General features: G+C 36.8%; 1 protein-coding gene across 1 annotated transcript; it reads right to left on the bottom strand.

Moving 5' to 3' along the window:
* Positions 1-651: 651 nt before the first annotated feature.
* LOC125238768 (homeobox protein MSH-A) lies at positions 652-16747 on the bottom strand. The gene is made up of 3 exons (XM_048146202.1): positions 16155-16747; positions 1834-1976; positions 652-1128 (listed from the first exon to the last, which is right to left on the bottom strand). Exons 1-3 carry the CDS (start codon positions 16420-16422, stop codon positions 652-654), a joined length of 888 nt encoding a protein of 295 aa, XP_048002159.1. The 5' UTR covers positions 16423-16747.
* Positions 16748-17059: the final 312 nt, after the last annotated feature.

Genomic DNA, 17059 nt, shown 5'->3' with positions numbered 1-17059 from the left:
TATAAACATTATTTCGGCCTTAATTATCGTTTTATTCCAAAACTGTTCATATTATTAAAAAAACTTTTTTAGAAACATTCAATTAGTTTTTAAAGACCTATCAGATGATGTATAATACACTGGTAATTTCTGAATTTTATTTTTGTGAAAAATAGTTACATGTATGGAGAGCACGTCTATAAAATAAAATTCATATAAATTTGATTGCTTAACTTAGTAGCCGATAACAAACTACACCAATATTTCTAATTTGTATTTCCATTTCAGCACGCTAAATAGTTTATACCCACCAATTTGAGTAAAAACGAGTAAATACGGGTATTTTGAGTAAATACTGAGTATTTACTCGATATTTACTCTTGAGTATTTACTCACTACCCATCTCTAGTTGGGCGGCAAGAACAATATATCCTTTCCGAGTAGGCGTAGTGAAAATAAAAGTAACGACTCCTGCTTAACGAATTTATTATTTACAAAGATAAATATAAACATTTCAAAACTAAAATTAATTACATAAAACTAGTTTTCTGTGACCATTCGCAACGATGAAACGATTTTCCCTTAAATGTCCCGATAGTCCTACATAACTATTGCGAGAAAAACCTCGCTTAGGTACGTACTAAGAAATCTTTGGTAAATATGATATTAATATTAGATGCTAAAATTCTCTTCTAACCTCCTCAAATGATCAACGTTCTCCTGAGTTGGACTATGACTCAAAATATTATTCTTATACACATCCATACTTCTTTGAGCCGTCGCCATATTGCTATAAACTTCGCGCGGCAAAAGGCGCGTTTGAGCGGGAACTTTGACAGGTGCCAAAAGGTTGCGTTCAGGAAAAAAGCGTTCGTTCGGATACTGCGGCAGAAACGGCACTTCCGGTTTAAAGGGTAAGCTTCTTTGTATCTGTGGTTGTGTGATGTTGTTGATGGATTTCATCCATTGCTGTTGCTGCGTAGGAGGGATTCTGTTAGGGTAATTAAAGATCCATAGTCTGTCGCCTACGAACATCGGTCGGGGAGCGACGATACCAAGACTGCTGTAGTATTGCTGCGCGAGTAGTTCTACATCGTTTGTGTACTTCCGTTTCCATTTCGTGCGTCGGTTTTGAAACCAGATTTTGATCTGTAAGGAAAATTATTACTTAGTAACAGACAAATCTAAAGTAATGACATGGCAAATAAAGGTAGTCAGTAGTATTTTTAAACGCCAAACCGGCCAACTTCTATACAATTATAACATTGAATCCTTAGGCGAGGCTACCAAAATTGTATAGAATTTAACAGACGTTTTAGACATTGAATGGGCAAGGAAAGGAAATTTGGAAATAGCGCGCGTGATATGGATATCGTACGCTGTTATCTACTGTTGACAAGCTTCGGATATTTTTCCCCAAAAACTTTATTTGACGACTATCTGACGACCGGTCTCGCCTAGTTGGTAGGTGACCCTGCCAAGCCGATGGTCCTGATGGGTTCGAATCCCGGTAAGGGCATATATTTGTTCCTGAGTCATGGATGTTTTCTACATATGTAATATATAAGTATTTGTATGTATATCGTCGCCTAGTGGGTACTAGGCGACGATATATATACAAATACTACGTATAATATGGGTATACAATACAATACAAATACTCTTTATTGCACACCTTGATAAAATACAACCATACAAAACAAGGAATCAACTCGAACAAAGGTAAACAACAGGCGGTCTTATCGCTAAACCCATATTACAAGTTTTGCTTAGTTTAGGGGCTTAATCTGTGTAAGATGTTCCCCAATATTTATTATTTAAAGGGGCTAAAGTTCATTAGATTGCACACTTTACCTGTGTTTCTGTAAGCCGTAACTGCCTCGCCAGCCGACCACGGGCCGCTACTGACAAGTATCGGTTTTTCTCGAACTCTGCCTCTAAACTCTTGATCTGCTGAGCGCTAAACGCGGTGCGCGCGCGCTTGCCTCTGGATGAGCCTGTGGACAAATTATTTAATATTCATTAATAAATAATAATGTAGGTACCTATTTTGTCCAAAATCCAGAACGGTAAAGGAGTGCGATGCGATGTTAAATATCACGGGTTCTAAGCTCGGGTGCAACGAGATTTTCGAATACATATACGAAATCACCGAAATATAGACGGTCAGCCATATCTTGACACTAAAAAAAGGCGCGTGATTAAAATTTTCTATGGAAATCGCCCCTATTTTTGATTCATTTTTAAAGTAGGTATTATGGTTCGTTGATGATTCCGTTTCCGCCAAGACAATTGGCCGGTGAGCACAAATTTTTTGGAATTTGTGCCTTTTTTAGTGTCAAGATTCAACTGACCGTCTATAATTACATAAGCTTTTATTCAACTTGCCTTTTTAGTATGTTAAGAATAAGAATAAGAAAACATTTATTGACACACAAATAAACATTGAATGAATGTGCGTCAAAACGTAGAAGCTAAATTTGACTCACTTCCCGGTTTCCAATTGAGCTCAAATTTCGCACGCATATGTAAATCACTTGACAATGCAATATTATGGTATCATGAAGCAGATCTGATGATGGAGCAGAAAGGTGGTCATAGGAACTGTGTCATGAAACGTCGTACCCCATCGAGTAAGAGGTTTGTAGAAACGTCTAGGAGAGCAGTAGATGACTGTTGAAGGAAAGGTAGTCGGCGATAAAAGCTTGTGCCAAAAATGAAATTTTTGCAAAGAACTTATTATCATTTGCTATTCGCCAGTCGCTTTTCGGTGAAGGAAAACATCGTGAGAAAACTAAACGAATCCTATGGCTAAGTTTATCCGTTGGGTTGGAAGATCGTGGCAGCTAGTTGCTTTCGTAAAGACTGTGCCTAAGCCAATAATTGATATCTCATGAGAGTCATGAGCTGCTACCACCTGAGGACTGGTAAAATGGCCATCACCACATTGAGCCGTCTTACTTTTGTACTAAAATGACAAATGGTTGGACAAATTGGGACAATCGGATTGTCATGTTTATTCTGCCTCATCGGTTGACGGCATACCTACCTTGAATATTTTGTTCTAGGCTTTTGACTGCTAGCCAAGCAACCAAATATCTATTTCTTGCAAATGTCAACGAGTTAACACTTTGTAAAAAATTGTTGCCAATAGATAGCTGGGCTCATCAATCATTATTCAGATTTTAAAAGCAGGTAAAAGCCAATTTTAGAAACTTCTTGATACTAGAAACTCCCTTAATGAATAAAGTGGGGATCTGGGTGCTTCTTCTTGTAGTAAACCTAGGCTGCCAATTGTTGTCATAACTTAAAGTAAACATTGTCCCTTTAGTCTGTTTTCGTAATTGAGATTTGGTAATTGACTACGAAACAAGGCGGACGGCAAAGTTTTACAGATAGAGGTGTTCTGTGAGATAGAGACAGTTCAAGCTAAGGCACGCCACAGACAGTCTTAAAAATTCATAATCTTATAAAAGATTTGTATGCAATCTGTCAGATCAATCTGAAAATTCATAATCTTAAGAAACAAGAGTGTGTGTGGACAGTCGCGAAATTGTATGGAACTCCGAGCACTCGATCTGATTTATTTAAGATTATGATTTTTTCAGATTATGAATTTTAAGACTGTCTGTTGTCGACCTAAGTTGATAATTTTTTTAAGACCAAAGGCATAAAAAAAACAAGTATTAAGGATTGCAGTCGCACATAAACTGCCTTATCAAACGCTGTCAACTTAGTTTGGTCTGACTCTACAATGATTAATTAAGAACATCACAATTGTGTAGATTTATTTCTAAAGAAACGCTTCCAAACTGAAATCTTTTCTTTATTTACAGCCAAATTATTCTCTTCAGCATTCGTATTCCGTAAATTAGGAACCGTTTGAGATAATTACAACGTTATTATTGTCCCGACCAATTACTAACTCCGGGCAGACAGGACGGACACGGCGTGTCGTCGCCGCGCAGTTATTTTCAATAAACACCTCTCCTTGAGTAATTAGTGGCAATAAATCACCGTGTCATTCGACTACCGACAGCGCCATCTTGGATCGAGCGCCGCCGTTTAACGTGAACGCATCCTAATTATCCCGCCAAAATACACAGCGCGCCAACGTCACGATACAGACGAAAAAGTTACCATATACTCTATGGTTGCGTAAAAAGGTTGGGTATTGTTTACTTTTTAATTTTACAAGTGTTTTTGACTTTTTGTAGACTGCCAGAATGAATGTGGAGACGATTTATTAGATCTCGCGATCGTTAAAGAAATTTCAAAGAACATATGTTTAAACGGGTTGTATTTCAGTTTCAATATGATTTAATGAGCGTCGTTTGACTTTGAAACGTTTTAAAAAGTTGTAAAAACTGAATTTCCGGTGACTTATGTTTTTTAATTGCGTTCCGTTTAGGACTTTGGAATCGATCTATTATGCCAGGAGCAATAATGTTGCGTGTAGATTAATTAGAGTTTTAAAATAGACATTTGCGAGTTAAAGCGGTGGAGGAGCGTTCCTGGGATTTCTTGGGCAGGGGAAGGCCAATTAACATCAATTTATCGTCAAGTGTCAACTGACGGGTTTTGTACGATTGTTTTAACAATTCAAAAGATAAATTAAGACATTATTTACAGCACTGAATGAAATATTTGTGTATATTTACGATTCGCGAACAATAACATTTCTTTTAAAAAGTTATTTTTGAAAATAAATCGTTTAAAAATTCGTCAGTCAAAACGATCAAAGCTAGCGTGAATTATTAGCGCGATTGTTAGCTATTCAAACGTCGGTGAAAACATGTGCATGAAACCTAATAAACTTTCTGAAAATATAAACAGTTTCGAGCGGCAATAACTCGTGCTAACTAGCAATTTGAGAAAAAAAAACGCGGACATTTAATTTATTTATGAGCTGTAGGCAATAGAGGTGAGTGACAGTTTTTTACAGTCAATAAATTGACTGGATTTAGGTATTGGTTTTTACACGCATGTAGTAAAAATGTATAAAACAATTGAGAAGTGTGACCATAAGATTTGAGCTAGAATACCTAGATATACTCCTGTCCCGTATGCTCATAATTATGATAGTATTCCAACTATTTAAACTGTAACCCTGTTGTAAGTATAGTCGCATAGTTGGTCAATCAAGTCATTCAAGTCTTGTTACTTACTAAAGAAAGGCGCGAATTTCAATTTTTCTATGGGATAATCTTCTATCTTCGCTCCTGCATTTTACACATTTGCCGTCTTAATTAGTGCCAAAATTTGCTTGTCTATATGACAATATTTAATTTAACCGAATTTAATCTTATGAAGGCGAAGGTTACGCGTTGGGCCGTAGGATTAAAAATATAACATTTTAGTCCGTCTAGAAACTTTTGTGTGTAGAAAAAAGGCGTGAAATTTAAATTTCATAACGACCATACTTTGCTAATGTCATACCAAGCAAAGTTAACTTTTTGACAATTGTCACTATTTTTGATAGAGGTACCTGTGAAAGGGTTAAGTAGGTGGTACAATTTCATATATTTTTGACTTTAACTTTAAACTCTTGCATCAGTTGCATCGGTGGAGTCAAAAAACCTTGTATTACTCTACCCAATAACATTTTTTTAAATTGTAGCTCTTTTGACATACTACGTTTATTTATTAGCAATCCAAACTCCACAGATATCGTTCCAAATTCAAATTAGCCGTTTGAATCGTTCCACGCACACACTCGTACTCGCTTGATGTCTCATTTTCTAAATCCGTTCCACGCAGTAAATCTCGCGTCTCGTTAACTCCCCCTTAATTGCGGCGGAAAAAGAAAAATTGTCTATGGTTCGAAACATGAAAGTGGCCAGTGTCTTTAAAATGTTGTAGCTGTGACAGTTCGACGTTTAAATAATGCTTTAGGATATCGTTATTCATCTTATGATTATTTAAATGTTTGTCAAAATTGGAGTTTTATTAAAAATTAGTAATTTAGTTATGTTTTGGATCTTTACGCCATAAATGTTGTGCGGTGCGAGAGACCGATCTGATATGTAAATATTAATATTTCTGAAAGTTAGTTAAAAAGACTCAGAAGAGAGACATAAGAGATGACTGGTAGATAATGCCTTTTGACATTAAGTCCGCGTTTTGTTAAGATTTATTTTTGCAATAAAGTTTTTTAAATTTATTGCTAAGTAAGACAAAATACAAATAAAAATAAAAAAAGGCCAGCAGTAAAAATTATTATAGCGGGATCGAATTAATTTCGTTTTAATTTTATTTTATAGTCGAATTATTTCCATTGTATAGTCTCTGTTTCTGTCAGTAGAAAAGAGTGGTAAAAAATATAGGCGTCAAATGGCGCGAAAACTTATAGTCCCATAGAAAATTTTAATTTTGCACGAAACCGAGGGATGGAAATCGAATCGAGTTGACTTCAACTCGCTTAGAGTTCGTATTTTATGTACTTAAGTAATTTAATTTTAGGAAAATATTTAGTTATATTAAATTCGTCATGCCGCCGGTGCCAGATATATTACTTCAACGTCAACTATGTAACAAAAAACCCCATCGACAAAAATCAATCAAAATCGTAATTTTTGCAGGAATATGCCGATTTGGGACATATGACTGAAGTTGGATGGCCAAGTTTCGGGTGCTATTTGCCCCACCACTGTGTTATTCGTGGGCAAAAAAACTACCAAGCTTCGCGTCGTTTACGACGCTTCGGTTTTAAAGCTAATCACGGTACGATATAGGTATCTGTACGATCAGCGACCGATCGACAGTGTATGTCAATATCGTTAACGATTTACTTGATCGCATACGATATCGGACATCGCAACAAAATCCCGTGCAAGCATGTATAACGCATCGCAACGATGGATCGAAAGTAGGCTGTGGACGCTTGCGGCCAACGATTCGATAACTATCTCATACTTACCTGACTTTATTATTTCGTTTCGTTCAATCTATTCGTGTATGGCTGGCACTTTCGATGCGACCGATCGCGACGATACCTGTCCTGTGTGTGACTTTAAATATTTAAATACCTGTCCGATCAAGCGCGGATCCAGCTTCGTGCCCAGGGGGAGGGGGGGGTCACGTGGTAAAGGCCCGGGGCCCCAGGGGGGGGGGTCTCGTGGTCTATTTGTATGGCCAAGCTTAATAACGAGCTCGGCAAGTCTCTGAATTGCATGAAGGCTTATAGGCCTTAGGTCGGGTGCTCTAGTAAAAAAGACGTTAGCCGTGTTTAGCTGAAGACCCTGGGTTCTATTCCCGTACAACATCAGCCATCGGACTTGGTAGCTATTTCTTTAGTGTGCCTATGCCTACGTTACCTATTTCAGTTTAAATTAGGTAATTAATTAAATAAAAACACATAAATCATGAATGCTTATTTCGGATAAGTTTAAAAACAAAATAAAGACATTATTATTATTAGACACTAACGCAGCGCGACAGCAAATGGTCCGCGAAGGCGCAAAGTGCTGCAACTTTTTTATTCCCATTTTTAAGTGTAAAATTACAGCTTTGCTTAAAACTAGTTAAAACTTACAAATCAAATTATTTTATTGAAAATGAAAAAAATGAAAATGAAAATGAAAATGAAATATTTATTTTTCAAGTAGGCATATTACAATGCGCATATGAACGTCAAATAAAGCTACGCCGGCTCTAACCCTACGCCTCAGCCTCGAGAAGATTTCAGTCCCCCCTCAGTTGGGAGGGGGGTATCCACTATGGGACCGGCAAGAAACTCGGCGGGCAACTTCTTTTCAAAACATTACATCTTATAATTAACATGCATTAAATAACAACATACAATTTAACATGCAAAAGTATTCATCAAAGAATATGAACAGACTAGGTACTCTATGGAAATCAATTTCAATAAATTATATTATTGCTTAATAATACGTCGTTCTTCTTCAGAGAAAACATATCAAATTGTCATAGAAGAAAAAGATAATATGAATCTCAATATCATTAAATATGTATTGAAAATTTTTTATTTGTTTTTTTTTTTCGAGTACCTAGTCCTACTACTAATTATATATAAATTATAAATAAGGCCACTGGCCAATAAACCAGTGGGCCTTGTCGTTTTTTCTTTCGTGTATGGCTTGCCACAGACAGTCTTAAAAATTCATAATGTTAAAAAAAAATTGTATGCAAATTGACACTGACAGATCTGTCAGTGTCAGTTTGAACTGTCAGTTTGCATACAATTTTTTTTTTAAGATTATGAATTTTTAAGACTGTCTGTGGCAAGCCTATATCTATTTCAATTTAAATAGTTAAGACGTGTTATTTGAGTATTACCTATTTTTTGACGTTAGGGTTTTGTGGGGCACCGTTACTAAAAAAATATTTGTGCGCGAAATTGGCGCGAAAGGTTTTTCTATTGACACAAGTGAGAGTGAGCTCCCAAATCAGTGGCTTCACGCGGTTTCTCCTAAACGAGCATCAGAAAAAAAAATCATTACTAATTGAATAAGCTTTTTCTTCCATATGTTTTTTGTTTAACCTTAAGTTAATATGATGTTCTAAATGAAACAAGTACTTTTACTGTCTTTTAGTATGGGTAAAGTGTACAATTTTATCGATGAATATTGTGCATTTTACAATATATCGCCCTTTTTTTATCATAGCGCTCTTAAGTAAACAAGCGACCATAGCTGGGCATTAACTCGTTAATCCGTTAATCGTTAATTAACGAAGTTAACATTTCGGTTAACGGATTAACTTTTAAGTTAACTTTAAAAAATGTTAACGGATTCGTTAACTTCCGTTAAATTTCATCGAGTCCGTTAATCGTTAATCCAGCACCCCAAGCGGCTCGCTGCGTCGCGAATACCACGTCCTGACTGCTACTGTAAAAGCCCGTAGTACTCGTACGGAAAAACCTAGTATTTATCGGTAAAAGCAGATCCGTCGGTTATAAACAGTCTAAAGACCAATTGGCGACTTTGGATCACTTATTCGAGATCTTCTAAATCTTATTAGACGTGCTAGATCGATCACTAACCTGGGAATAGAGTGCAATCATCAGGCATGACAGACAAATCGCGCAACCGACGCATCGAGTCCGGCGGGCCTTAGATTACTCTACCAAGTTATCGTGGCCCACAGCATCGAATTGTCGTGTCAAATCTCAATCTGAAGAACCGACGCACCACGATCGCGACCGCATGAATGACCCAATAATTACCAATCCGAAGTAAAACCTAGGATTTAGCCAACCAATGGCGGTAAAAGCCCGAAGAGACCGTATTATTACATTTCGGTTTTTTACCGATTGGCGTCACAGGTTTTAATGGTTTTTGGTGGATACTAAGTAAATACAAATACATAATACCTACAGTGAAGTCCTATTTTTATGACGTGTTAACGAATTATCGATTAACTTTAACTTCCGTTAAATCTACCGACATGTATCGCTTTAACGATTAACGAAGTTAACTTTTTAAGTAACGGATTAACGATTAACGAAGTTAACTATTTGATTAACGGTGCCCAGCTATGCAAGCGACTATAGTTTCGAATTACTCAATTGACTAAAAATGAGACAAGCTGATAAGATTCGAGTTCGACTAGTATTGAGTTTTTATAATTTTAATTTTTTTTTTATTGATTTATCAAAAATTACAATTTAATGTTTCGCCAAACTGCGGAGCAGTTTGTTGGCGTTGCGCTCAATCTATTTCTAAAAGTAAAGGTATGTAGGTAGGTACACTGATAGGTAGGTATGCTGTGTATTATTCGAATTATTTTATTATTACATATTTTTTTATTTGTTTGAGTCGGGTGGTCTAATGACAACTGGCAAAGATATTAGCCGCGTTACTTAGCTGAAGACTGAAGGCTCGGTCGCTTTTTCTTTAATGTACCTATACCTACGATATCTATTAAAGTTTAAACACTTTAAACTGGGTAATTAAATAAATACACATAAATCATTTGGATCAGTTTTCAAACAAAATAAAGTCGTTTAAGTAGTCACCAACGCAGCGCGACGGCAAATGGTCCGCGAAGGCGCGAAGTGCCGTGACTTTTTTATTCCCATTTTTAAGTGTAAAATTACAGCGGTTAAAAATGTGTTATTTGAGAGTTGACTGTTTGAGAAGATTCGATTTTTTAAGGGTTTTATTCTTAGGGTTCCGTAGTTCAAAAGAAAAATGGAATATTTATACGTACATAGAAATTGTCATGTGTCTGTCCGCATCAATAGTTATTTTTAACCCCCGACGCAAAACGACGGGGTGTTATAAGTTTGACGTGTCTGTCTGTCTGTGCCATCGTAGCTCCCGAACGGATGAACTGATTTAGATTTAGTTTTTTTTTGTCTGAAAGCTGAGTTAGTCGGGAGTGTTCTTAGCCATGTTTCATGAAAATCGGTCTACTATGTCGCAGTCGGGGGTTTTTTCAAAATTTTAATTTTGTGGCCCAGGCGAGAGGCTGGCAACCTGTCACTGCAATGTCACAGTTTTGTTTTCTGCCAACCCCTTATTTGCCAGAAGTGGCACTGAAACTTGAGTAGTTTCATGTGCTCTGCCTACCCCTTCATGGGATACAGGCGTGATTGTATGTGATGTTGTATGTGTTAATTTTGTGGTTAGGTTATAACTTATAACCACACCTACTGGTAAAAGCTCTTTTGGTACTTTATAAAATAGATGAGAAAATTACACTGAGAGAAAATACAACCAGTTTTCATGTTCGTTCATCAAGTTTTTTGGTTAAAATAGCGCCTACGTGCTCTTTGGTTCAAACAACAATCTACTTGTCATTTGAATCGGCAATATATTTGAATCAACCATTGAGCTATTACTACTACGTATAGAGAAGACATCGCCCATTGCTACCGTGTTCCGTTCAACTGCGGCCGGCCGGCCGCACGTCACTCAGTCGCTTACGAGTACTGAAGCGCGGCGGTCGTAATATGTTTTAAAACGAAACAGGATAAAAACTGGTTAAATAATTTAAATATGCCCTCGTGTGTGATGCGATATTGCACTAACAATTCAAGCAATACGTCGAAGTGCAAAGGAGTAACTTTCCATAGGTAAGTAACTGTATAATCATTTTAAATTTTAATTTGAGCAAATTGTTTAGTGGACGCCATTTTGCGTCTCTTGTCAAAGACTAAAAATTGAGAGATGTGACGTTGTGTGCATTGTGTGGATACTTGGATAGTAAAAGGCGATGTGCGGAATATAATATAAAGCCTGACCAAAAATATATGACTATTGTCATATATTTTTGGTCAGTTCTAATGAAATTCCGCAGCATGGCGCGTAGTCATATAAAGAACTTACTTAAGTTAATGGATGAAAAAAGGTAAAATATGATTTATTGTTTATTATCTAAGTACTTTTACTTATATTACTTTACATTTACATTTACTTTTTTATTATAGGTTTTGCACGTCTGGGCCTTAAAGACAGGGAAAAACGGATGAAACACGAAGCTAAAACTGATCAGAAAATAAATTATTTTTCAAAGCGGCAAAAGTTAACAAAACTTATATTATTTAAGGGTAATTAAATAAAAATAATATTTGTACGTAACTATATGGCTGTTTTTTTACGAAAGGTTTCCATGATCCCTTGAACCAGTTAATTTATGTACATACCTACAGTCGCCATTAATAAATAATAGTATAGGACGTCCGTACACAGATTGACTGAGTCCCACGGTAAGCTCGATCAAGAAGGCTTGTGTTTTGGGTACTTAGACGATACATAATTATGATTTACTACTTAATACTTATTGCATAGAAAACATCCATGACTCAGGAACAAATATCTGTGTTCATCACATAAATAAATGTCCTTACCAGGATTCGAACCCAGGACCGCGGCCACAGTGCTCAAAAATATCTGAACATGCCCTCTAACGCCATGACAATAGAGGCCAGCTCAGATGTTTGAGCACCCTGGTCGCCTCGATATATCTGATGGTACAACTGTACATACCTCAGGGGATATAAGTCTCAGAATGAGAGGGTTTTTTGAATCGTTATTTAAAATTGTCTATTTTTTTGTATAACTATAAACAAAAAATAAACAGAAAATTTTAATACGAATTAATATTAAATTTAACTTGCACGTTCACGTACGTATTTAATTAAATAGGCAGAATATAAACAAAAGTGACGCCTCTGCGGAGTTGACATCGTATGACTATTTAGCCGCCCTCCCCCCGCCCCGCACTGCCGCGCTTGCTACCCAGATTTTGTTTGCGCCGTCTGTTCTATGTACGTAGTACATTATACTTCAATGGAATCAACAAGTCGATTTTATAATAAAAACAACCTGACACATTGTTTTAAACATACGTTTGGCTAATTCAAACGGATAAACCGCAACAAGTCGAACTTGTTAAATTCACAATGCAAATTTCTCTCAGTGTACATTTTATCCACAAGAGTGCAAAGTAATTTCATAAAAAAATAACTTGATGCCCAAAGTTGGCGGGTAGAATTGAGGTTTAAATGATGATTTTAAATCATAAATTTATGTAAAACTAGCTTTTTCCCGCGGCATCGCCCGCGTACTAAAAGTAAACTTATTCGAACGTTGAACTTTGGACCCCCATTTTTTTTTTTTTTTATTATAAATGGGCTTACTCTTGACCACAGACTAGCCAAAGGCAAAGACGTGGCCTACGATGGAGTGAGCTCGCCCAGAAGATTTCACCCCCTTTTAGGATGTAAAATTTAAAAAATCCTTTCTCAGTGCTCCTCTACACCTTATAAGGAACCTACGTGCCAAATTTGGAATCTCTAGGACCAGCGGTTTCGGCTGTGCGTTGATATGTCAGTCAGTCAGTTTCTTCTTTTACATATTTAGATAAATTGATGGATTTGATTAAGTTTAATGATTTACAGATCATATTTTCCCGGTGTTGGTGTAACTTTCACTCTGTGGTAATTTTGTTTAACTTACGTGCCTTGAACTTTCACAACGCTCTACATTCCACATTTAGAACCACTTGCTATGCACGCTTTTCTGTATAGGACTCTTTCGCTTGCTCGGGTATCAATATTGGCACGTACGGCAACTTGCCTACTTTGTAAAACGAAGAATGGAATCATGAGCATTCCGAGGGATTCAAGGCTCGCACCATTAAACAATTTTTGCTACCTTCACCCGGTGGTAATAACATTTTTCACCACACCTACAAGAAAAATACTAACTGTAAAACATGAAACTAAATCATCATCCTCCTTGCGTTATCCCGCGGCATTTGCCACTGCTCATCGGCGGAGCCTGGAGTCCGCTTTGACAACTAATCCTAAGATTTGGCGTAGGCACTAGTTTTACTAAAGCAACTGCCATCTGACCTTCCAACCCGAAGGCACAGTATAATAAAGAGTACTATCGTACAGTATGGCCACTCCCGCTCCCCGCTGAAAGTGCCACCCACCCCCTCTCGGTTACCTCCTGTCAAAAACGCGAACAGTCGACCTGTCATATGTCACCCATACAAGCATGGTACGCGTTCACCTACACGAGCTTAGACTGTGTGCTAGGAACGCGCCTCTTTCATATATTTGATCGCAAGTGTCCGAGGTGTGCCGAAGGGCAACTAGGCCTTATTGGAATTAGTCCGGTTTCCTCACGATGTTATCCTTCACCGAAAAGCGACTGGCAAATATCAAATGAAAGGATACTTTGCACATTATAAGTTCCGAAAAACTCATTGGTAGGTCTGGGTTCGAACCCGCTACCTCCGGATCGAAAGTCGAAAGATCGAAAGCACACTCTTACTGCTAGGCCACCAGCGCTTACAGAACAAAACATGAAACAAAATCAAAACCAATAATTTAATAAACATTTAATTATGATTTAAAATTCAAAATCTTCATTTAACTTTACCTTTTAATAGTTTAACTTTACCAGTCAGCTCAGGGAATCGTTTAAATTTGTATATCTTTGTCTTTGTTTCGTGGATTAAATGCAACTTTCCCATACGTTTTCGAAGAATCAAGATAGCTTTTACCGGCTGGCGTGGTGAAAAACTGTTTCATAATTAAAGCGAATCGCAGGAACTTTTCTTCCGATATTACCTACGGATTAGTAGGTATTTTTTAACCAGAAACAAAACAAATAGTAAAAAAAATAACCTGATCTCATCTGGGGGCACGGCAGTGCCTACGCCAAGTCTAACAAAATATTCATATTCAAGTGTGCTACTTAATAAGCGTTCGTTTGTCGGTCCTACTGTTCGTCGTATTTTCTCTTGTTTTAAATAAAACGGTAATTTTTTACCTATGTCAATGGACAGTGAAATTCTTGTAAATGTCTATCCTTGATTTAATTTAATTTAATTTGATATATATACCTAAGTTTTCGTTGTAATTTTCTTTGTTTGTGAATATGTGTACTTATGGACTAAAGTTGCCTGAAATAAATGATAATAATAATATTAAATATGCTTTATAACTACAATAAACGGCTCTGAGGGACTGTGTAATTTATATGTACAGTCGCCGGCATAAATATGTGATAATTTCTATACCTTGTCACATTAACGTCTTGTTTGAAATGTCATGAGAAATTGTCAGAAATCATCACTTATTTATGCCGGTGACTGTATTACAATTCCGATTCTAAAATAGGTCTCGTGGATAATGTATAAATTAAATACATATATATATGTCACAATTTTAGTTTTCTTTCAACCCCTTATTTGCCAAGAGTGGCATTGAAATTTGAGGACCTAGTTTCATATGCTTTGCCTACTCCTTTACGTAAAGTAAATATATGTTCAATAATGAAAAGATTTTCGCCTCTACTTCTTGTACAACATGATGCCAATGGCTAACTTTCTACCACCGCACCGCTCGGCGTTGGCTAGGTGTTTTTTCTTTAGTATGAATAGGTAGACGTTTGACCACGGTCACACCTGATGGTAAGTGATGATACGGTCTACGGTGGAGCACGCTTACCTATTTACTCTTGCTTTGAAGATACCTGCATTGTACTCATGCGGAAACACAGGCTATGTTCAACTGTTCAAGCCCTGGAGCCTACAATACATATGGTCTCACATTGCGCGGCCTTGCAGAGGATTTTCCTCCCACAAACACTTCGGCTGCGGCTGTTTCCCGAGAGTTTACAGGAGTTATGGAGTTCTTCAAAAAAGGAGTGAACAGATTTCTAAAGGGCAACGCGCAAGTAACACCTCCGGAGCTGCAAGCGTCTATCGGCTACGGTGACTACTTACTATCAAGCAGGCCATATGCTTGTCTGTGTCTGCCAACGTGTGGTATAAAAAAAGTCAGAAATGCAAAGCCTATTTATTTGTAACCAAAGATGATTAACAAGTTTATGAGATAGAGTAGATAGAGCCCGTTGAAAAACACACGAGTAACCGGACAAAAACATCCCAATAGTAGTCGCCCGACAGAGATCACAAACACGAAACGTACTGGAATACACTTTTTATGCATGAAAAGCAGTCATTTGTTTTAAGTACGAGTATTTTATTTTATAATAGGAAAAACATACATTTTTTGTCATCTGGCAGGAAAGCGTCTTACAGGCTGCTGCGCTATACGAAGTTGCCGCTTCTCGGGCCTAGCCTTGGCTAGTAAATAAGAAAGCTTCAGATCAATTTCAATTTTCAATTTCAATTTATTTATTTTCAATATAACAATATACATTGTGTGTGAACTTTACCTATGGATAACTTAACCTAATATACACATATTTACATCAAATATTAATAAAATAACATTTCTTACATAATAATCATTAAATTGAATTGATCACGCGTTTGTTGACCTCTGCTCCGCCTCGGCAAACAATTCAGTGTGATCTGGGACATTTTTTACTTTACTAGCGGACTAGCGGAAAATAAATAAATTCGTGGAGTTAAAGTGATTTGTTTTATATTTACGAGTTTCTCGACAATCTCGACACGACAGAAAACAGGCCGATTCGGTATGAGTAACTTTGTTTGTAAAAGTTTAATAGCATGCATGTAACATGTAATTAGTAAATTATTAGTTGTCATAGTACCTTATTACCTTAAGTTTAAGTGTGTAGTAATATTGCCATTAAACATGTTTTAGTGAGAGCTGTTAAAAAATGTTTTAGTCTGTTTTTGAAACAATTCATGTCTTCTGCTCATTTATTTCTAGCTGTTAGCTTTAAAAAAAAGTCCGTATAATAATGGCTACTCACTTGATTGTTGATAATCAGCAACTTTATCCAACTCCTGCGCATCCGTCGAACTCTCCACATCAACATCACTTTTATCATCATCCGACTCATCATTATCATCATCATATTTCGGATAATCGAAAACTTTATCATTATCACCACTTGCACCTGCTTCATTTGTATCTTTATCATTAAATTTGTCTGAAAGGAGACTTTCTATTGAGAAAGGGAGTTTTTTGTCGTTCTTTTCTGTTGCGTTTTCGACGTCCATTGCTTCTGTGCTGTCCATCTTCTTATTTTATTTTTAATTTTGTGTTGCTTCTATATGATTTTCGAGGATATTTGGTTAAACTTTGGCTTCTGTTTTTACTTTTAGAAACTTATTAGTTTGGTGTCATTGATTTTTAAACTTTTTCTATTTTGATTTAAATGTCGTGCCTCTTTTAAAAGCACTTGCATTCAATGTCCTAAATATTGCAGGAAGATTTTTACTTTTTTGCACTTTTCATTCGATAATCGTCGATCTGAATTTTATTAAATCTTCTAAATGTTGCACAGTTTCACCAGTAGGCACTTTTTCAGGACCACAGTTCCTAAAACCCACACGTCTTCACATAAAAGAACTCCACACCCTTTGGAAACCTCCGAAGACCGTCTCGAGTGTCTCACACGCGATAATAATTTAAACTACCAAACTAAACGACGCGTTTTTGTCAAATTGGTCCAAGCCAAGAATCTTAACTGCCTCTTCTGAAAAACATATTTGCGTTTCAACTGCCTCTGCGAACGCAACCGAACCTTCTGTTGAAAGTTTAGAATTTAAATTTGAATGTGTTTTTAATGCTATTTGACTTGTCTGATTGGAATGAAGATGAAGAGCTTCAACTAATGGGCGTCTTTCTGGTTGACAATACTGTATGCTACAC

This window comes from Leguminivora glycinivorella, chromosome 24 (genome assembly GCF_023078275.1).
Source record: "Leguminivora glycinivorella isolate SPB_JAAS2020 chromosome 24, LegGlyc_1.1, whole genome shotgun sequence".
NCBI classification, from domain to species: domain Eukaryota; kingdom Metazoa; phylum Arthropoda; class Insecta; order Lepidoptera; family Tortricidae; genus Leguminivora; species Leguminivora glycinivorella.
Note: the sequence above shows the minus strand (reverse complement) of the source record. Positions and strands in the feature narration are given on the sequence as shown.

Bases quoted from the DNA above. Each gene is read 5' to 3' on its own strand.
- LOC125238768 (XM_048146202.1), bottom strand. From the start codon at position 16,422: ATGGACAGCACAGAAGCAATGGACGTCGAAAACGCAACAGAAAAGAAC. The intron at 1,977-16,154 runs GTGAGTAGCCAT...ATTTGTCCACAG, and splicing joins TGCTGATTATCAACAATCAA to GCTCATCCAGAGGCAAGCGC. The intron at 1,129-1,833 runs GTAAAGTGTGCA...TTTTCCTTACAG, and splicing joins TACGGCTTACAGAAACACAG to ATCAAAATCTGGTTTCAAAA.